The sequence below is a fragment of the Ammodytes marinus genome, assembly GCF_949987685.1.
Source record: "Ammodytes marinus genome assembly, chromosome: 1".
Lineage (NCBI taxonomy): Eukaryota > Metazoa > Chordata > Actinopteri > Uranoscopiformes > Ammodytidae > Ammodytes > Ammodytes marinus.
Window position 1 is genome coordinate 14,303,006 of NC_137230.1, and position 21,704 is coordinate 14,324,709.

At 40.0% G+C, this 21,704-nt stretch overlaps 2 protein-coding genes across 3 annotated transcripts; both read left to right on the forward strand.

Annotated features, from left to right (window-relative positions):
• Nucleotides 1-3,808: 3,808 nt before the first annotated feature.
• On the forward strand, nucleotides 3,809-16,376 carry slc12a1 (solute carrier family 12 member 1; the record flags this gene model as incomplete). The annotated part of the gene is made up of 26 exons (XM_080038379.1): nucleotides 3,809-4,063; nucleotides 5,627-5,770; nucleotides 6,087-6,162; nucleotides 7,098-7,193; nucleotides 8,049-8,188; nucleotides 8,303-8,413; nucleotides 8,520-8,631; nucleotides 8,784-8,911; nucleotides 9,115-9,199; nucleotides 9,478-9,635; nucleotides 9,735-9,842; nucleotides 9,966-10,089; nucleotides 10,218-10,319; nucleotides 11,004-11,159; nucleotides 11,242-11,341; nucleotides 11,939-12,050; nucleotides 12,394-12,534; nucleotides 13,149-13,255; nucleotides 13,358-13,440; nucleotides 14,095-14,217; nucleotides 14,718-14,846; nucleotides 15,274-15,385; nucleotides 15,558-15,644; nucleotides 15,802-15,937; nucleotides 16,058-16,125; nucleotides 16,241-16,376. 26 exons carry the CDS (start codon nucleotides 3,809-3,811, stop codon nucleotides 16,374-16,376), a joined length of 3,129 nt encoding a protein of 1,042 aa, XP_079894505.1.
• Nucleotides 16,377-17,900: 1,524 nt separating this feature from the next.
• Nucleotides 17,901-20,892, forward strand: dut (deoxyuridine triphosphatase). 2 transcript variants are annotated; one of them, XM_080033241.1, is made up of 7 exons: nucleotides 17,901-18,049; nucleotides 18,722-18,872; nucleotides 19,116-19,207; nucleotides 19,345-19,389; nucleotides 19,496-19,570; nucleotides 20,387-20,457; nucleotides 20,757-20,892. In XM_080033241.1, the coding sequence occupies exons 1-7, from the start codon at nucleotides 17,938-17,940 to the stop codon at nucleotides 20,811-20,813; spliced, it is 603 nt and encodes a 200-aa protein (XP_079889367.1). In that variant the 5' UTR covers nucleotides 17,901-17,937; the 3' UTR covers nucleotides 20,814-20,892. The 2 variants fall into 2 exon arrangements, with proteins under 2 accessions (XP_079889367.1, XP_079889368.1); XM_080033242.1 differs by lacking the exon at nucleotides 17,901-18,049 and adding an exon at nucleotides 18,064-18,244.
• Nucleotides 20,893-21,704: the final 812 nt, after the last annotated feature.

Consider the following 21,704-nt stretch of genomic DNA (forward strand, 5'->3'; position numbering starts at 1 on the left):
ATACTTCACCCATACGGAACCAGCGTTCTATCATTATAAAATAACTATTATAATATAATGAATGAGGTTTTTCTTCCCTCAGTCTTCCCTTAGTCTTCCCTTGGCCCAGCTGTCCTGTTAATCCTAACCCTTACTGTGATGTCACAAGAAGGAAACTGTAGGGTTAGACAGTGAGACCATAAAACACTCTTTCTGCCTTTTCTCAGGCTAAGATGATCCGATTTCATTTTTTTTGCACATTTATACTACATAGGATCTCCGAGTTCAATACACCTTCATATTCCAACCGGTGAAGTAGGCCTTTAAGGTGACAGTATAGGTCACAGGACACAGCAGAGGCTCCAAATTCATCTTGATTAAAAAAAATGTCAAGCCTTTTTGTCCACTCTGCTTCTTCTAAGCCCTGGCGGGAGATGTCCAACATTACTGCAGCAGCAGACAGAAAAGGAGCGAGAGGGGGCGTTAGAGCAATACTGGAAGGAAACGATTTAACAATAGCGCTAGTAGTAGGAGTAGGAGCTTATGGCTATATAGTGTGCATGTACAGTAAGTGCATTGTGTAGATAGAGAAAGGGGTCAATGTAGCAGCAGAAAGTGATAGACACAGACAACTTATGATAATCTTCTTGTGGTGATAAGGCAGGTTTTAAACCAGCCTTTCCTCCTGCGGACATTTCCCGCTCAGAGACCAGGCCACGGCTACCTTGCCCCATATCATTCTTCAGGAATGCAGTCATTATTGCACCATTATCACTTATGTCGCATCCTTATCTGAAATCTATTTTTATTGAAGAAAAAAACACTGCCCTTTTGCTCTTGAACCTACAAGCCCACTAACTTTGGGATGAAAAACTAACCTGATTATTAACCCAGGTCATCAAATCTCAAATATTTGCAAAGGTGTCTGCTTTGTATTGTATTTTCAACTCAGTTAGCAGTCGTCATCTGAAGTTTATTTAAAATACCAGAAATCCCTTTCCTTCTTTGATTTAAACAAAGGTAGAGACAACGAAACACATATTTGCATTCAGGTATAAGAATAATGTAGGGCATTTTCATTCAAGGCCTCTGGTTACAGTTACGCAGTGCACATTTCAAGTGATCTCTTTATATACTTGTGCTTGCAACAGCAAAGGGTATATCAGGAATATTCAAAATTCATAATTTGTTGATTTCCTTCCTTTAGGGAGACAGAAGCAATAAGGGCACGGATGTAATTACATTTTTGCTACTGGGTTTACAGAAAATAGGACCTGAGTGCTTTGCAATGACTCAGCCCTGAACCTTCCTACCTTTTGCTCATTATCAATCATCGGTTTTATTACTTATGGTCTTCGGACCTCACAAGCTTTGTCCTTGATTTGTTGTGATAAGACAGAGATACATAAGCTTTCCATGTGCTGGTATATACAATTCATGCAATATTCCCCAGACAAAGAGGAGAATCTGGCTTCTGACTACTCCATTTATTAATGCCCGCACTGGCAGCCTGTTGTTCTGAAATAAGTCGGAGCCAATTTCAAATCTGAAGTCAGAGCCCTCATTTCAAATGGAGCCTGAGCCACGGCTGTGTCGAATACCTGTATGAATGGATAGCTTAATGATTACCTACATATTTCTGGGTTTTATAACAGTTATTATTAGTGATAACTAAGAACGCTGTTATCTTAGTAATAATAATAAATGACTTTGTGTTTGTCAAAACTGCACATCACTATGAGCCATACGCCCAGATGTTGGATATCATTTTGTTGGTTATTTTCATGTTTCCTTAAAATATAAATAATACCTTTTGCCAATTTTAAAATTGATCCAAACGTTCATGTTGAACATCGTTTTTTGAATTTCCATATTCTATAAAGGTAGAATTTAAACATGATAGAAAAAAGTATTAATTTACATGTTTTATAAGAGCTGTTTTGAGTGGCCCTGACAGAACAGTCCAGGCTGTGGGAGAGTTCAATCAGAATGTCACATTAAACAGAGCATTAACCAATGAGCATATTCATTTATTGACACGTGCTGGTGATAAAGATAACATTTCAAAAGTCTTTGGCAATGAGACCCCATTGTGGTGATGTGATACGGCCAGGGAAGCTATGTAGGCCTGTTTATTGCAGCCCTTTAAGATGTGATATCAGGAATCATGTATGCCGGTATCTGCACTTTTGCAGTTCACATTGCAGTAAGCAGAGCAAGGTTTGATAAAATGCTGCAATGGATTTCTTTTCCTACCTGTTTTGAGCCTTTAACTTTAGTGCAGATTTGCTTGTTCTGTACAAATTAAAGCATATGCACCTGCTGCCTTGGCCTCGCCATTGAGGCTCAGGACTTCTCTGGGGATTTCTACCTGCACTAAGGCAACTTCAGTGTGGCACAAGACAAGAGCTTGCTCTGTTTTAAACTCAAAATTAACTCCAAACCGAACTTCTAACACACAACGGAGGATAAGTATCATCATTACCAGTTATGAATTACTTGCTGCCGTCAGACTAAAACAGAAAATTGATATAGAGGAAGAAGCAAAGAGGAGAGTCGTAGTGCAGAAGTCATTTACATACGTAAAATGTACTTTCTTAAGCTTGAGTCTGTAGAAAAATCATAACAACATTGAACCACTCACTGTGTTGCCAATCAGATAACCATTGTGCAGTTGATTGGTCCCTTTCATTCTGCACATACAAACACGTGCTGGATTACTTTTCAACGCCTTCAGAACGGCCAAGGTCAGATTCCGAGTCATTAGCCTACCTTTAGCTGCATAAATCTCTGTGGTGTATCAGTAATAAGGAAGTTTGCCTGTTAAGAGGTATTTTAAAGGCACTTAAAGGCAAGTCATGTGGCCATAGAGCAGTGCCTCCGGCATGTTCCTGTAATTCATGGTGTCATATTAACTCTCATTTCAGTCAAGAATTCAACAAATGATTCTATGCTAGCTAACCAACCTCCCTCTTAACATTTTCTGGCAAGGAGAATTATTGGAGATTAGATCATTATATCATGATCAATCATTAAAATACCTTTATTTAATCAATTATGTTACTCTGATGGGCCAAATATCACTGTAGGAAGGTGACTCAAATATATATTTATCTCTTTATCAATATAGTTCTATTGATTATATACTTGTTAAGAAATCAGTATTTTTCGCCTTATCTTTTCAGCCACAGTCACAAACATCCTAAATGGGCTGTAACCTTGAAACTTTTCCACCTTAGTTATTTTAGCTTTCTTTCTTATGGAAACTTTCGTCGGATGTTGTCCGATGATTCATCAAGGGCCCTCTGGTCTGAGGAAATACTACCCGTAGCCCCATAAACTGCAACCACAGAACAACATGTGCTGTTGCCCTGCACTTCAGACAATAATATTAGTGATCAATTCATCAGAACTTCGGCATTGAGCGCCTTTATCTCTCGTTTGGCGTTTATGACTTGGTTAATCGTTAAGCAATGCCTTTGAGTCCCCTGGGATGGAGCAAGGACATATCTGACACCCCTGGTTCACTTTTTCAAAGGGGTTGATCCAGAAAGTTAGCCAATGGCTGGCAGCCAGTGCATGACCCAGGACTGTAAGGGTATAAAGGTAGGCCATCTGAGACCAACCAGGCCTATACACAGGAGAAGCTTAGCAGAAGACAGACGCCTCTATAAATCTATACCTAGCCTAGTTCATACATCAATTAATACGCATTACCACACCAGTTGATGCGGCGCTGTGCTCTATTAAAACACTGTTGGATGACTGAAGACTTCGGCCCCACACCTCTGTTTCGTCTTAAATCTGAGAATCTCCCTCAGCATTCGTGATGGAGAGGAGCAAACCTAATGGAGGGGCGCATGATAATTCGGCGTACGATTACACTTTGGATGGACCCCTTGACAATGAGAACAACTTATCTAATGGCGACCAACGGACAGTCAGGCCCTCTGTGGTCAGTGCCTTTGGTCATGACACTTTGGACCGAGTGCCCAACATTGACTTCTATCGTAATGCGGGCAGTGTGAGTGGTCACCGGGCTGTGAGACCTTCTCTGCAGGAGCTCCACAATGTCTTTCAGAAGGTGAGTGCGTGCATTTGTGGGATGTGAAGTTTGTATATCAGTGCAGATCCTCTACACTTATGTACTTTTCTTTTCTTTCTTTCCTGATACATGGTACCTTTTCCTCTACTACAATGCATGGTAGTCCCTCACTTCACCATCTGCCGAAAGTATTTTTCATGTGTTCTTCGCAAGTTAATCAAAGTCACTGACTTCCTAACTGCAGTCGGTGCCTGAGCTTCACTCTCCATTCGCTGAGGTTAAAGACTCAAAACTGAGTAATATAAGACATTTTACAGCTGTTTAATCATTCAAACATCATCACTTGCAGTGTCCACAGGTCAGTTCATTAAATCCTAAAGACTTGTTAAACTTAAAAAGGACACCCAATGCCATGTCTAGAACTTCACAGCAATCAACACAATGCAACACAACTAAGCATTGTTTTTTATTAGGCAGTTATACTGCTCTGTGTTGCAAAACAGAAGGGGTTATAGGTCATTTGGGTTTTATAGGTTGAAGTAGATCAAATTATTTAAACCTCATTCCTGTGTAAAACAGATTGCAAAATACATTGTTAAAGTATATATTTATATAATACATTTTTTTTTTAAAGATGACTTTATTATTATTATTGGGCAAGCACAACACAAATTGCAAATAATAATAAGGTTATCTATCACCCAATCATCAGCATCTTGACAAGTATTTTAAAATGTACTGGAACCAGTGATTCATATGAGCATGAATTTTTACGTACTGCTGACTCATAGTCTTATAGCCTCCGGCACATTTGATGTAAACATTTTTGACGATCTATTCCTTGAATTATTGAATGATTGTGACACAAGTTACATTCTTAAGGTAGTCTTGAGATTTGAATGGCCGCAATATACTTTTCTCAATGACACTACTGACAAAAAGGCTGAGATCTCTTCATTTCTGTAATGACCACATCGGAAAAAGTCTCACCAAATGAGATTCCTGGGCCTGAGTGTTGGGCAGGAGAGTCATTATCCGGTCAATATTAATCTTCATAGAAAGTTAAGGCTTGTCTTTATTTTATACTTCAGTTTCTACAGACAAACACAGCACCAGTGTAATATCTTTGCAAACACATCAATCGTCATTCGAATCAAACAACCATGGCTTCCTCTCCCTCTCCAAGTTCCTTTCTGTTTGTTTACTTGTTTAGGATCCTATTAGCTCCTGCATTGCAGCAGCTATTCTTCCTGAGGTCCTTACACTATCTTTACAATAGGACAATGCAATAATGAATGTACATAATACACATTACAATACAACAGCAGAACAATACACACACAAACAATGGGCATTGGAGAAGGCAGGAGAAAGCCAAAACCATACCTCTACATGAAAATACACTGTATCTCCTCATGAGATTACTAAAAGCAACACGTTCATGTAATTATTTTAAAACTGAAAAATGTATGCATTGGTTTGATATAATATAATGTATTCATGCAAATTAAACTAAAGCACACTCATCATGCATAAAGCCCCAGTTCTGTTTCTGTCCATGTTTCCCGTCCCTTACATTTGCCTATACCTATATCCAAACAGAATGGGCAGATCTCCGTGCCAGACACGGTGGACGACTATGGCGAGGGGAGTGACGGGGCCCCCTCTGGTGATCCGGAGTCTGCCGTCCCCATTGACAGCAACAAAGGAGGAGGTGTAAAGTTTGGCTGGATAAGGGGAGTCCTGGTGAGTTATGTTGGGTCACGATGGGTTCCCTCTACTTTATAGAAACAAGGTCGCTCCACATAGCTGTGACCCGGGCAAGAGGAGGCCTCATCCGTCTCAATAACATGGCAGGGCCAAGTCGGGCTCTCAAGACCAGAGCCTGGGAGGCATCGGCATTGCTCCGGAGCAGAATGTTGTTTTAAAACTATTTTTTAAATTGAGTTACAGGTGTTTATATTAGTAAATTAAATGGATACACTATATTGTTCAAGCATGTTTATCATTAACATTGCCATGTCACCAAACTGAACGTTTCTAATGTTCTTGTCTTCAACAGGTGAGATGCATGCTGAACATCTGGGGTGTCATGCTGTTCATCCGTCTGTCCTGGATTTTCGGTCAGGCAGGCTGGGGTGAGTGAGACAGAGACACAGGTTAAACTGATGGGACACAATTAGTCTCTAAGCACTAAGCTGTGTTTGTACATGTTACATTTTATTAACCAATGCTATAATTTTGGGGGGAGTTCTCCCTTTACTTCTTACACAGCTCAGGCTAGGATGGAAACTGTTGCCAATTCAGGGCTTTAAAAAGTCCACTTTACATTTTGTTGACCCATCTCCATCAGTGAAACCCAAGATAATTTCCCCAGTACCACCAGTTTTGTAGAGCAGCCGATCCAATATGTCTATGTTTGGAGAAACCAAGGTGCTGTAAACCGGTAATTCCTGGAACTGGGGACAATTAAAGGATTACATAGTCCTCAAGTCATTAGCAGGAAGTGATTGAATTGGGGCAGATTCAGGTCTATCCAGGTCTATTCTGAGAGCCAAACTTCTATGAGCAATTTATTTTGTTTGTGTGTGTGTGTGTGTGTGTGTGTGTGTGTGTGTGTGTGTGTGTGTGTGTGTGTGTGTGTGTGTGTGTGTGTGTGTGTGTGTGTGTGTGTGTGTGTGTGTGTGTGTGCGTGTGTGTGTGTGTGTTTGTGCGCGCGACATGCAGTATGAATTAGAGGAAATCGTGTGAATGGCTTCATGAGTGTGTTCATTGCTCAAGAACCCATCAATCGGCAGCAGCTTTTGTTCAGCCGGCGTAACTAAATGGTTTGGAGAAGCAGAAAAGGCTGCAGGCATAAGGCAGAGCAGGTAGCATACTGCTGTAACCTTAAAGCCTCCAGGCTCCTCTGGGACTTTGACACACACTGTGTTTAAAGGTGACCATGGGGAGGAAGGTTTCATTTTGCAATCACACTGTTTTATTACTGACCCCTTAACTGTACTCGCTGAGTAAGTAGTTGATGTAAAACAATTATTTTGAGCTGTTGTGTGTATGCTTGTGTGCATTGCAGGTCTGGGAATTGTGGTTATCCTCCTCAGCTGTGTGGTCACCACCATCACTGGCCTCTCCATGTCTGCCATTTGTACAAATGGTGTGGTCAGAGGAGGTAAGACAACACGTCGACAATCCTGACCATCCGAGCATTTCGCAGAAACATTTTGATTCCACCTGTCATGTAGCCACTTTTATTACACTAGAAAAACTACAGCAAAGCTATACCCTTGGGAAAGATTTAGCTTGGTTAACTAAAGAAAAGAAGAAACTTAGAAAAAGTACTCAAAGACAAATTTATTTGTAATACATGTTAATTGAGTTTATTGCAGAAACTAAAAAAGTACCAATTTGTTCTCCACAGGTCATAAATAAACCAGAAAATAACATTTAAATTACATTTATTCACAAATCACAGCACTACCGGTGGCTGCCTGACAAATTAATAATTAATGCAGCTAAACTACCAGCAAGCTACTGCAAAATGTAGTTAAACTTCTAGTTTATATACATGTAGTTACTACTTGTAATACTTCCCAACACTGCATGCAAGCATTTCACTCAAAAGGTAACCATTCAACAGAGCCACTGCAGCTTGCACCAACAGTTCACACTTCTATTTATAAATGTATATAGCTTGAGATAACACGCAATCATCTTGACATAAAATCTTTTACTGGGACAATGGAATGACCCGGAGGACAGTGTGTGTAGATAAAGACACAAGACTCAAAACTGCACCTGAATGTCACCTCTTGGAGGCCTTTTCTTTGTTTTACAGCCTACCTAACTTGTCCTGACATAAAATCAATGAATCTGCGATGTGGTGATTAATTATCCACTCCTGTGTGTGTGTGTGTGTGTGTGTGTGTGTGTGTGTGTGTGTGTGTGTGTGTGTGTGTGTGTGTGTGTGTGTGTGTGTGTGTGTGTTTGTGTGTTTGTTAATGTGCGTTTCATTTTGCCATTTCAGGAGGAGCCTACTACTTGATATCTCGTAGTTTAGGACCAGAGTTTGGCGGGTCGATCGGTCTCATTTTTGCCTTTGCCAATGCAGTGGCTGTGTCCATGTATGTGGTGGGATTTTCTGAGACTGTGGTCGATTTGCTCCAGGTATGTGATGTTATGCTTATCAGGTGATCTGATCATAGAAGGATTTGTGGAAATGTCTCATATTCTGAGATATTTGACTACACACTTATCTATGCTTTCTCTGCAACTACTCAGGACTATGATAGCCTCATGGTGGATGAACTAAATGACATCCGGATCATTGGAGTTATTACAGTGGTGTTGCTACTGGGCATATCTGTTGCCGGAATGGAATGGGAGGCCAAGGTGAGCGATGGACATAATGCTTGTTGTTGGCTAATCTCTCGGGCATTTTTTGGGGGCAAAACGTCCAACCAAGCCTTGTATCAATTGAATACCTTTGTCCCCACAGGCACAGATTGTCCTACTCGTCATCTTGCTCGTGGCCATAGTGAACGTAATTGTGGGGACGTTCATTCCTGCAACCGAGGTCAAGAAATCCCAAGGCTTCTTTAATTATGACTGTAAGACACTCTTTCCAAACGAATGCTCCTGTTAATCACAAAAAACAATCATTACATTTTAGACTTGACTAATTCACAAAGCACTGTTGGACTAATTTTCTCTCTCCATTTTCCCCCCTCTATATATATTTGTCTTTCTCTCTCTTCCACAGCAAAAATCTTCTTAGAGAATTTTACTCCGGCCTTTCGAGACGGTGAATCATTTTTCTCCGTGTTTGCCATCTTTTTCCCAGCTGCAACAGGGATCCTGGCTGGAGCCAATATCTCCGGCGACTTGCGGGTAACTTTTTCATACAGAAATCCTTGCATCAGAGCAACACAAGGCTTTAAACAAAAGCTCTAGGGGATATGACATTTTTAAAAACTTTTTATACTTCAAGTGAATCATGTGATAGTATTAGAAGTAACTAGGATTTAGTTTAGTTTTCAGAGTCACTGATATGCCTTGAATATGAAATTTAAAACACATATGTTGTCTTACAGGATCCTCAAGCAGCCATACCTAAAGGCACCTTGCTGGCCATCCTGATAACTGCTGTCACCTACGTGGGTGTTGCCCTATGCATCTGTAAGTAGCCTACCATAGATAGTATATAAGTACAGTAATCAGTTAAATGCAACACCAGTGATAAACTTATTTTACATTAGTGTTTTTCAAATAAAAACTTGCAAGAGAGTTTACCCTGTCCCTTTCGCAAATGCACTTTAATTCAAAAATAGAGTAGAGGATCACTTCTCTCAGCTAACTTTAGTCATGACAACATTTGCATTTTAAGTATTTATTTCAGGTTGATTGTGAGACCACATTAATAAGCAACACACCTGTTCTTCTCTCTGATTGGTCAGCTGCCACCGTTGTACGTGATGCCACAGGAAACCTGAATGACACCATTATTAATGCAATCACATGCAACGGTTCATCAGTAGCTGCTTGTGACCTCGGCTGGGATTTCTCTTCATGTGAAAAAGAGAATTGCGCGTTTGGTTTGATGAACAACTTCCAGGTACACAGCCCTGACATCTCTGATCTGCACAAAATAAATGCTTTTCTCTCTCTTTTTTTGTCCATCTCTAACGCTCTCCTCTCCTCACCTCTGGTTCAGGTGATGACCATGGCATCTGGGTTTGGTCCTCTCATCATTGCTGGAACGTTCTCAGCCACCCTTTCCTCAGCCCTGGCTTCCCTTGTCAGCGCCCCCAAAGTCTTTCAGGTTGTTATTCTTTGCTCACATTTTTCTAAATGCCGTACATGATGCAACTCATGCTCTCTAAGGAGCTCTCCATTAGTGTTCCAGACTCCTTAAGACTCTCTTTTTCTTGTTCTCTTCCACCAGGCACTGTGCAAAGACAACATCTACACGGCCCTGCACTTCTTTGCCAAGGGATATGGCAAGAATAACGAGCCTATCCGTGGCTATGTCCTCACTTTCATTATTTCCATTGCCTTCATTATCATTGGTCAGTTCAATTGTCTTCCGTAAAATATTCAAATATGCTAATGAGGAGTTTACACTTTAATGCGTCAAATCTACTTTAAGATTAATTCTTAACCCTTTTTTTGTTTTTTGTTTTTTTTGTCTCCATAGGTGATCTGAACGCCATCGCACCTATCATCTCAAACTTCTTCCTGGCATCCTATGCTCTCATCAATTTCTCCTGCTTCCATGCATCCTACGCCAAGTCTCCAGGTGAGTCTCTATGAACAAAGTAGTTTAAACAGTATCGGATAGTTATTTCTAGAATCAGAGACAGTGAATGTATTCAAACAAGGCCAATATAAAAAGCCACTGTAAACCTGGTCTAAAAAAGTAAAAATCAATATATTATACCAAAGTTGGCAGCTTTTACAAAAATCTGATGATAAATAAATCTTCATAAATAGTATAAAACATGGTAAAAAAAAAGGTCACAAAGAAGGACCGTGTGGGTGTGGCCGTATCAAACGGTCCCCATGGCAACAGTCATAGTTGCAACTGCCGTGATTTGTTCAACATACTCATGCGTAATAATAACCAGAGCACAGCCTGCCTCATCTAAATTGAATTCCTGTAAGTTTTTCAAGCTTAAATGACAATGTCTTTCATTTGGATTAATAGATAGACCTAACTCTTTTCAGATGATAAATATCATGCAAATACACCCCCCACGTTAGAAGGATTTTGTGGATGTGGGTTACACGGGCTTTGAGGCATTTCTTGGGAGAAACTGAGTTGCATTAGATTCGATTTTGGATTTTCTTTTCAGATTCACAAAAAGACTTTAGTAATACTCGTTGTTACCATGTCGCTGTTAATGGAATTATGTTATAAAGCTTGTTTAGCAACAACCTGCTGTCATTTAATGTGATCTTTCTTCTGTCATGCTTTTCTCAGGTTGGAGACCAGCATATAAATTCTACAACATGTGGCTATCCCTGATGGGCGCGGTGCTCTGTTGTGCTGTTATGTTCGTCATCAACTGGTGGGCTGCTCTACTCACATACGGCATTGAAATCCTCCTATACGTCTACGTCACAGTCAAGAAGCCAGGTGAGCCGTGTTTACGTGTGTACATGTTTGGAGGTGAATTCATGATGCCTGCATGGTAGAGTCACAAGTCTTATTTTTCCAGACGTGAACTGGGGTTCGTCCACGCAGGCGGTGACGTTTGTGAGTGCGGTGAACAACGCTCTGTCTCTGTCCAGTGTAGACGACCATGTCAAGAACTTCAGGTAACAGTCTGCATTGCATCCAGTGTGATTGCACATATGTATTTCAAAACAATTCAATAAAACTTTTTTATGCCTCCGCGTAAGCGATAATGGAAGCCCGGGTTGTTCGAAATCCATCAGGGCTATTCTTCTGAACACAATATCTCAAGAACGCTCAGAGGGATTTTGACTAATTTTGCACATACTCAAACTTCGACGCGAGGATAAACTGATTCGATTTTGGAAGTCAAGGGTCAAGGTCACTGTAACCTCATGCCACAGGAACGCAATATCTCCAGAACACTTTGAGGGATTTTGTCAAATTTGGCACAAACTCACAGTTGGACTGGAGGGTGAAATAATTAGATTTTGGAGGCCTAAGGTCATAAGGTTACTGTGCCCTTACATATTGTCAGGTGGCAGTGACCTTGTAACATAGAGTAGCTTCTTAGGAGCTTTACCTTCTAAAGTTTAGAGCATTGTCTACCCCCACTGTACTTTCATCGTTCAGTTGTTGTATGCCTCGCAGAAGCATTCTGTATATCTGCTAGGTGGCAGTTGTAGTTATAATCCTAAAACACAAAGATACATTGTAACACATTCTTCTTTCTGTCTCAGGCCTCAGATCTTAGCACTGACTGGTTCTGCACGGTCCAGACCAGCTCTCCTAGACCTGGCTCACTCCTTCTCTAATGACTATGGGCTCTGCCTCGCCGCTGAAGTCTTTGTGGTAAGATTATATTGTAATCTCACTATTTGAGAATGCAAAGGGATGGATATTACCAAGGCAGCACATATTGTCTCTCCCAAATCTTTATTTAAATATCAACCTTCTATTCGTATCAAGATTTGCACATCAAGCAAATTTCAATTGTGCCGAGCGCAGGCTTCTCAAGCAGTGGATATTCAAGCGAATATCAAGCAGGGATGAGGGAAATGCCAACTGTCTGGATAACCCAGACTACAGTTAAGGTCCGGTCGTGTCCTCTGAATATGAAAAAGCCAGGTGTATGTGCGTTCTCATTCTCTCCCAAACACACTCACTCAACTGCTGTGTGTTGTGATCTCTCCAGGGCCCGAGATCGGAGGCCCTCGAAGAGATGAACTCCGGCATGGAGAAGAACCAGATGTGGCTTAGGAAGATCAAACGCAAGGCGTTCTACGCTGCTGTGGCCTGTGAAGACTTCAGGGAAGGGGCCGAGAGCCTGCTGCAGGTCAGTGTGGTGATGATGACCTACAAAAGCTTTCTTCAACTCAAAAGAAGAAAACAACAAAGTCATCCAGCTAACCCAGATAATCTGTTGGTTTAATGTGTAACCTGTGAGTTTTGATCGTAAGGAAGACGGAAGATTTAAATGTTGCAGAGTTTATTGCCCCATTTCCTCCTAACACCAAGTATCTATTGCCTTGTTATTATGATTCCTGCCTGGGTCCGTCATAAGGATCAGGTCTGGACAATAGAGCAGGAGGTAGAGTAGAGAGTCTTATGGCTCTGGCTATTGCACTTTGGAGATAAGATGCATTGTCAGGATGGCTTACTTCAAACAGCACAGCAGATTAAAAGCTGTTGATTAACACTGCATTGGATGAGACCCTGCAGACGAAGTGAGATCTGCTGTGTGATCTGGTCATAATTTCTGGCAGTAAAACCGCTTCACCGCCTTCTTGTCCAGGACATTTTGAAACTTTTAGGATATTTCTTTCTCTTCTCCAGTTAATTAACACTCTGGGTTTTATGACCGCAGGCTAACCTGGGGCCTGTGTTGCTTCGGTTATCTGATGTTGAGTTTCATCATTGACGCTATGAATGTCCTGCTTTTCCTTACAGGCTTCTGGTCTTGGCCGAATGAAGCCTAACATATTAATGATGGGCTTTAAGAAAAACTGGAAGACTGCGGGCGCAGCGGCAGTGCAGACTTATGCTGGAATACTGCAGTAAGTCCAGACTAGACACACACTAATGCAGAAGAAATTAAACTCGGATAAGTAAACTTTGTTTGGAATTATGTGTCCTCATTCTCTTTTCCTTTCTCAAAGTGACGCGTTTGACTTTGAGTATGGGACACTTGTGCTGAGGATGGACCAGGGACTGGATGTGTCGCATATTGTCGAGTCAGAAGGTCAGTGTGGAAACTTCTCTGGGCTACATGTACGGTTTATACTATTGTCTTCAGTAACTACTGCGTCAGTATCAAAACAGCTGTGATTATGAAGTATTTTTCAAGAGAGCTACACGATACAGTATGTAGGTCAACAGGAGATACATTTCCTTGAAAAAGCGGCTTGAAATAAAGAAAGTGGCGAGCAGTGACACCTCAAAGCAATAACATATAGAAGGATTTATACTCACATTGAAAGAATGCACCTTTCATACAAGAGGGAGATTAGCAGTGTGTGAAAGTCAAATTTATAATCAAAGAGATAAAGGTCCACTTGTAAATGTGTTGGACGTTTTAAACTACCAAACTAATAGGAGAAGTAAAACACTGCTGCTAAAGTGTGTGGACTTTTTATTCTCACAGCAAACCACAGTAACTTACTATCATAAAATAACTAATGAGATAAGCCAGGGTACTTTGTTCTGTAGATTACAAAGTATTGATGAAGGTCATATAGTTGACAGATAAGATGCCAAAACATCTACCAGTTTACAGGTTGCAGCTTTGTAGATATCTAGACTGTAACAAAAGGCAATCCTTACTAATGTCACGCATTATATTCACAAAGATGGATAGTCATTTTTTCTAAAATGGGAATTTGATTGTGTCTTTCAGAGGAAGCGCTAAAGGCAGCAAAGGAACAACAGGCTCTGGACAGTGAGATGATGCAAAACGGGAAACCAAAAGGAGTGTTCAGGAAATCCAGGAAATCCTCTAAGCAAGTGCTCATGACCAGAGGTATTATTTCAATAGGTCATTTCTCTCTTACCTGACATTTTCGAAAAAGGCTGCAATCGAAGCTATTTATATCAAAGGTTGCATCAAATGAGTTGAGTGTCATTTTTTAATACATTATATGGGAAAAGGGAGAAATAAATCACAAACACAAAAACAAACACACACACACACTTACATTTCCACTGAGATGTGAATCCAATGGAACACATCTTTTTGGAAGCTTCTCTACTCTCCCATGGAGTTATAAATAAATCAAGCACTCCCACTAAAGATGTATCTAATATGGTTGCTTTGGTTCCAGTTGGAAGAGACAAAGATGGGCATCAGTATGCAATCCCCCTAATTTGAACATTAAACCTGAGAGATGTCCATTCCTGCTGATTTAGAGTCAGTTCTTATGTTGTGCGCTAGTTTTCCCATCCACGATCAGCCAATGAATTACATTCCCCTCCCTCTCCCTCATCCACTTCTCATATCTTTTTCTTTTTTCCCTCTCTCAGTGTCAGTGTGTGGCCCTCCGCCCGCACAGGTTGCCAAGATGAATGAGCAGCTGATGGAGGCCAGCACTCAGTTCAAAAAGAAACAGCCTAAAGGCACTATTGATGTGTGGTGGCTGTTTGACGATGGAGGTAGGTGTTGGTTCCTCTTCTCTAGGCAGCCCTCTCTTACGTGACCTCACCTTGCATTGCTATTGTAAAATATGCCAGCCTTGTGATACTCTCCACATTTAATGGTGCTGATTTGAAAGACATATTCATGCCTTTCATTACAATCATTGACAATTAAGTATTTTGATTTGGCGTTTATGCTAATGGTCAACACTGATAGACCATTAGCATAAATGCCAGGTCTGGATCTAGTCCGATGCTCAAACCGGCTGCCAAATGTATTAAAATACTGTATAAAAAATTTTAAAAATGTAAATCTCCTTGTGACAGACAATCTGAGATGATCTGAGGTTCAGAGATGCATGGATACAAACTGAAATAATACAATCAACAATTACAATTCATTTGGTTTTACAATAACACAATAATGCATTTCCCCCTCTGTCAGGTCTTACCCTGCTGCTCCCCTACATCCTCACCACCAGGAAGAAGTGGAAGGACAGTAAATTAAGGATCTTCATCGCAGGACAGCCTGGACGCACTGAGCAGGATAAACAGGAGTGAGTCATTAATTGATGTTTCAATATCAATTAAAGTTTAATGGATGGAAGCTATATTGGGCTAATTCACTTTACAGGGGATGGGTGTTTAAAATAAATAAATAAAATGTGCTAAAAACAATGACCTACATTCATCTGAAAGGTAATCTGTGTGTTTTAATCTGTCCCGCAGGATGAAGTCTCTGTTGCAGAAATTTAGAATCAACTGCACCGACATCAACGTCATTGACGACATCCATGTCCAACCTCGCTCAGAGAGGTGACTGCATATTATTTCAGTTAGTAGTATACGAGTGGACCAGATGGTGCAACATTAATAGTGCAATTGACTTCACAGTATCTGCATATTATATGATATAAAACATGAATCTTTTCAACAGTAAGCTAATTTTTTATCTTCTTCTGCTTTTGTCCAGCTTGAAGAAGTTAAATGACATGATTGAACCTTTCCGTCTGCGTGACGGGTCTAAAGACAAGACTCAGGCTGAAGCGCTGCGAAGAGAGCACCCCTTTAAAATCACTGATGAAGAGCTCAGCACCTTTGAGGAGAAGGTAAAAGCCCTTACACATATTTCAATATGTTTTATTCAGCACACATACATAATTATGTATTTGTTTGGATTGGAGCTGAAGTTCATTGTTAAAAAAAAAATGCCCGCTGTTGTTTTACAGACTAACCTCCAGATACGACTGAATGAGCTGCTTCAGGAAAACTCCAAATCAGCCAATCTGATCGTTGTGTAAGTATAAGCAATGGTTGCCATAATAACATTGAATTGCCATATTGAACTTAATCCATTGTTGGAATGAGCGGTGGCGTGTAACATGCTCTCTGTACATTTACCCCCTCTGCAGGAGCATGCCCATTGCCCGTAAGGAATCAGTCTCTGATTACCTCTACATGGCCTGGCTGGACATTCTGTCAAAGGACCTTCCACCAACCCTGCTCATTAGAGGCAACCACCAGAGTGTGCTTACTTTCTACTCCTGAGCACTCCCGAGCAGCAAGCTAAAACTAGGAAGGAAATAAATGTCAGGACCATAATAATTGACCATGTTCATAAAGCCCCAGACCTAAACCACCATGTAACACAACAAATCGGGGCTTTGGATCTCCAAGTCCCAAGCCAAGAAAATATAAGAAATATAGTGGTCAGTTGGTGTGTTTGACTAGGCACTGTACAGCCACCAGAGTCCAACTTTTTACTGCTGTGCTGCACTCTTTAGTTCTTTAGGTTCAAGACTACACTAAATAAAGAAAAACTGAACGTGAATTTAGGAGCATAGGTCTATAAGCCTGCTCTTTCCAAAGTGTGGAGAGAAAAAAGGTGTAAAACGCAGGTATTTTTATACGCATAGCAATAAAACAAAAGCTCATAATTTCGGGTTAGAACAAAGTCATGTCATACGTCTTCCTGAGGCGGTCAGGTCAGTTCAATGAGCAAAGGCACAGAGATACAAGACATGCTTTTAATGGTTATACTGACTGTGTTCCCTGCTGCTGTGATTGTAAAATAAATGTATATAGTATATGTCTGAATTCAATGGTGGATATTTTTTGAGCGAGAAAAACCTTTTCATGAATGATTAACAGCTTCTGTTCTTTTAAACCATGATAATGATTGTCCATTATGAAGCTGTTAACCTTTTCCACATTATACTGTTTGAATGTATGTAATGTAACCTTACTATCGCAGTACACTTTTTGTTTAAGGAGATCAAAGTGAGATCAAAGTCCAATTAATAAATCCAATTCTTCTGTATATTTGACCCTTTCTGTCTTCCTATATAGGTCTATAATTGTGATTACTTGAAATAAAGAATTATTACAATTACAGTTTTTATACTTGTCTAAGTCATTTATAAGTTGATCAGATGAGAAGATGTCACACGCTGGGAAGTACTCGAACATTGGATGACATTTAATTTTTTTAACTACATTTTTATAACTATAGGCTTACTTTATATATATATACTATATATATATATATATATATATATATATATATATATATATATATATATATATATATATATATATATGAGAGAGAGAGAGAGAGAGAGAGAGAGAGAGAGAGTTTATAATGGTCTATGAGCCTATAATAACATATTACATAACTTGTAAGGCTATGCGTAGGCCTTTGTATTTTCATTGTATAGAAGTACATTTTAAATTTATTTCCAAAATGTTGTGTGTCGCAGATTACTTTCACTGCTTGTGTCTTACATTTTGCATGCATTTTTCTTTTTGATGTTGCATCACTAAAAGGAGCCTGAGATTCAAGAATTGAATTGGTAAAACGTATGACTTTTGGTTACTGATTTATGTTGCATTATTAAATAACTATCTAACTTCACATGGAGGCTAATTTATGAGGAAAATACAATCATCCTGTATGTGTATGCCATATGAAATTAACCAATAACAAACTGGTTCCTCAGCCCTGTGGAGGAGCAGCTGCACGACAGGAGGAGGCGGAAGTGCAGATCAGCTGATGGCACGTCAGCGCCCAGCTAGCTGTTAGCCTGCAGACCTACGTTAGCATAACAATATGACACGACTATTGCTACGTCAAAGTAAACTGCAGCTTCGATGCTCTTTGTTGAGTGACGGTGAACCACGATTCTTAGGAAGGCAAATACACATGCTCGCTCAAAACAAAGGCAAGCATGAAATAAGGATGGCTACTATTAGTAGAATGCCGGGGGCTTATTGATGCTTGCTTTGCTAGCCCGCCTAGCATTCATGAAACTAACCAGTATGGTTTTACTATTTGCGTTTTAACTGTACAGTCTTTCGTGTACTGAACGCATAAACTAAACCGACTCTGCTGTGTCTGCTCTGATGCTATACAATGCGTAAGTAAAGCGAGGCTTTATATCCTCCAAATGTTTTCTTTATTCCACCATCTGTTGTGGCTTTTTAAATCAGTAACTCTCGCGAGAACTTGGGGGTAGTGACTGTGGATACAGAGAATACTTACTTTTTTGTCTTTATTAAAACGTTTTTTCCCCATACAATTAATAAGAGTTAATTAGAAGGCTATTTACAATACTTTATTTCACATGACTACGTTTTGTGTTTTATATAAAAGTAGTTGCTTAATGGTATGTGTTTTTGAGGAGGGGCTAATTTGGCGCTACTTTCAGCGCGGGAAATTCAATTTAAATAGTAGTACCGCCAAGAAACAGGAGCAGAACGGGTTTAACCGTGCAGAAGTCGCTTGTAGTTCAGTCTGCTATTTATCAAATAGTTGTATTTAGTTCGTATAGATTTTGTTTTAGTATTTTCTCGGTGTTCTAACTGTTGACACTTTTCCAATATGCCTGCCCTAGAAGTCGCATCGGCAATTTCTCCATCAAAGAAGGCAAAGATTGAAACAAAGCCCGAGGAAGGAAGACCCATCCTCAGATTTGCTAAACTTTCTGAACATGCCACCCCACCTACAAGAGGCTCAACCAAAGCAGCGGGATATGACCTCTACAGGTTGGTTATACTTTACATTTAAAGTATGTTTGGGCTAACTAATGACCTAATGTGAGCAGCTTATGTAAGTGTTAGGTAATGTGACTAACTATTTGATATAAGTGCTTGTAAAATCCATATCTGCTTTTCACCCAAAAACATACACAATGTCAGTAAAATTACTTAACACGTGCCCTTTTCTAAAAGCGTCTGTCATCAATATGTGAACCAGCTAGCTAACATTAATACTCTTTATTAAAACAGTGCATATGATTACTGCATTGATCCTATGGATAAGGCCATCGTGAAGACAGACATCCAGATAGCAGTTCCACACGGCTGCTATGGTAGAGTGGGTGAGTGTTTGACACACTGATGCAACTCTAGCATTACTGTTTTTCTTCTGGTGTCTACAGGCTGTATATAGGGTTAGACCAGTTGCAGACCAAGATGCCACAACTGATTCTTTACATCTTTTTTCCCCCCTTCTCAGCACCAAGATCTGGACTGGCAGCAAAATACTTCATCGATGTTGGTGGTAAGTCTTTACTTTGTTATAATGAGAATCCATGTTAGTAAGCGATGTATTTTAAACCTTGTCACGTCTGTCATTATCATTTCTCTAATGTCTCCGTTCTCCTCAGCTGGAGTTGTAGATGAAGACTATAGAGGAAACGTAGGTGTTGTGCTCTTCAACTTCGGCAAGGAAAAATTTGAAGGTGAGTTGTTGTGGCATCCGTGAAATATCAGATCACTGTTTCAATCAAAGGTACCAGGAATACTGTACCCATGTTTATTATTAAACATGGGGAGGCAATACTGTAAAGACAAGCTCATGCTTTTCTGATGGACTGATTGATAGCTTAATTTAAAATCCTTATTTTAATTTAATTTTTTAACATGGCTTGCGTTTAAATCTGCCCCTGCTGTTTGATGGCAAATATCTCAAAAAAGTCAGATATGCAGCACCAGTGAAGTCATTTCATCTCGTATACTAAAAACTACATACATTGTACTGTTGTTGTAGAATTCTATTCACGTTTAATGCTGGGCTTACACTAGAGGACTTTTAAAAGACTTTGAAAAGACTGAAGACTGAAACCCTCTTACATCTAAAGACAATCAACTCGCACCTGAAGACAACTAGTCATTAGTTTTCAGTCACAGAGTGAGCTTTTGAAAAGACGGGGGGTCTCATATTGCAAGACTACAACTAGATTCCTTTTGAGATTAATATTATTTCCGCAAACGCGATTGTGATTATTTAATTAAAAACAAGTTAATTCAATATTCCGAGCGGGGGACTTCCTTTAGTTATTTGACCAGCTTTATTTGCTGATCCCCCAATAACTTTAACTCCTAACCCTGTATTTGACGGTAGAGTGTTCAGGTTGCGCGGCTGTCAGCGCATAAGACTGTATTGTTGCATCCTGCAGATCTGTAAGCGATAAGATTTCTTAACAGTTTAAGCTTAACGATTAAGGATATTGTCTTTACAAATTGGTTGTTTCATCTTATTCTGTTTCTCTTCACAGTGAAAAAGGGTGACAGAGTTGCACAGCTGGTCTGTGAGAAAATCTCCTACCCAGATCTGGTGGAGGAAAAGGTATATTTTCAACTTGAAACACTATTCACGCACATACACTTTTTCCAATTCACAAACACTATTCATGCATACACTTTTTCCAGTTCAGTAAAAATCTTTATGAAGGGAGGATTTATTGGAGCAGTTTTATTAGACTACATTAGTTTTAGCTAGGAATTATATGATAAACTGGCAGTTGAGAATACTTTAGCCGTTTTTAAATGCTTTTGGTTTTTTGGACTTGCTGCAGTACTTTTCTTGTAATCAGATTTTAGTTTAAAATCCATTTAATGAAGAAATGCATTGTTGTGTTCTTTCAGACGCTCGATGAGACGGAGCGTGGTGATGGAGGATTTGGATCCACTGGGCGCAACTGAAAGCTCCAAATGTAATTGGAGTGGCGATGTATATGTTGAAAATATGTTTTGATATGAATAAAGTTATTTTGTTTTTCTACTTAGAGTCTGGTGTCTTTATTGGGATGGTCACCCACATGTTTGTAGCAACAGCTTTGAGGCCTGCTGAACCACAAAGAGGAAAACATTCTTCCAAATGTCCACACGGGGGCATTGCAAGACAAGAAATAGATCTTAGGCTAGTGAATAAACATAAACAAGTTAACCTCAGCTTCATCACTGATTCCATTGAGGTACTATGACTATCTTTATAGTATGCTGGGCTTACACTAGAGGACTTTTAAAAGACTGAAACCCTCTTACATCTAAAGACAATCAACTCACACCTGAAGACAACTAGTCATTAGTTTTCAGTCACAGAGTGAGATTTTTGAAAAGACGGGTCTCATATTGCAAGACTACAAATAGATTCCTTTTGAGATTAATATAATTTCCGCAAACGTGATTGTGATTATTTAATTAAAAACAAGTTAATTCAATATTCCGAGCGGGGGACTTCCTTAGTTATTTGACCAGCTTTATTTGCTGATCTCATCCCAATAACTTTAACTCCTAACCCTGTATTTGACGGTAGAGTGTTCAGGTTGCGCGGCTGTCAGCGTGGTTCTCCACCGAGGCTTCTATGAAAAAGTATCCGAAATAAGTGTCTCACCAGGTGGACACAGGTCGCGACTGATGCCGCTCCTCCTGTGTCGTGCTTGGTGCATGCGAGTGTGACAGTGTTTACGTCATTTCGCTTGAGCCAACCCCCTAAAACTAGCGATAATATCAAACATGTTTGATAATGTCGGAACGTCAAGACGGGAAGAAGACTGGCTGAAATCGGGTCGGAAGACCACCAAACGACTGAGA

Excerpts from the sequence above, each read along its gene's own strand:
- dut (XM_080033241.1), top strand. The coding sequence starts at position 17,938 with ATGACACGACTATTGCTACGTCAAAGTAAACTGCAGCTTCGATGCTCT. Across the intron at positions 19,208-19,344 it reads CGGCTGCTATGGTAGAGTGG|CACCAAGATCTGGACTGGCA; the intron begins GTGAGTGTTTGA and ends CCCCCTTCTCAG. Across the intron at positions 19,571-20,386 it reads CGGCAAGGAAAAATTTGAAG|TGAAAAAGGGTGACAGAGTT; the intron begins GTGAGTTGTTGT and ends TTCTCTTCACAG.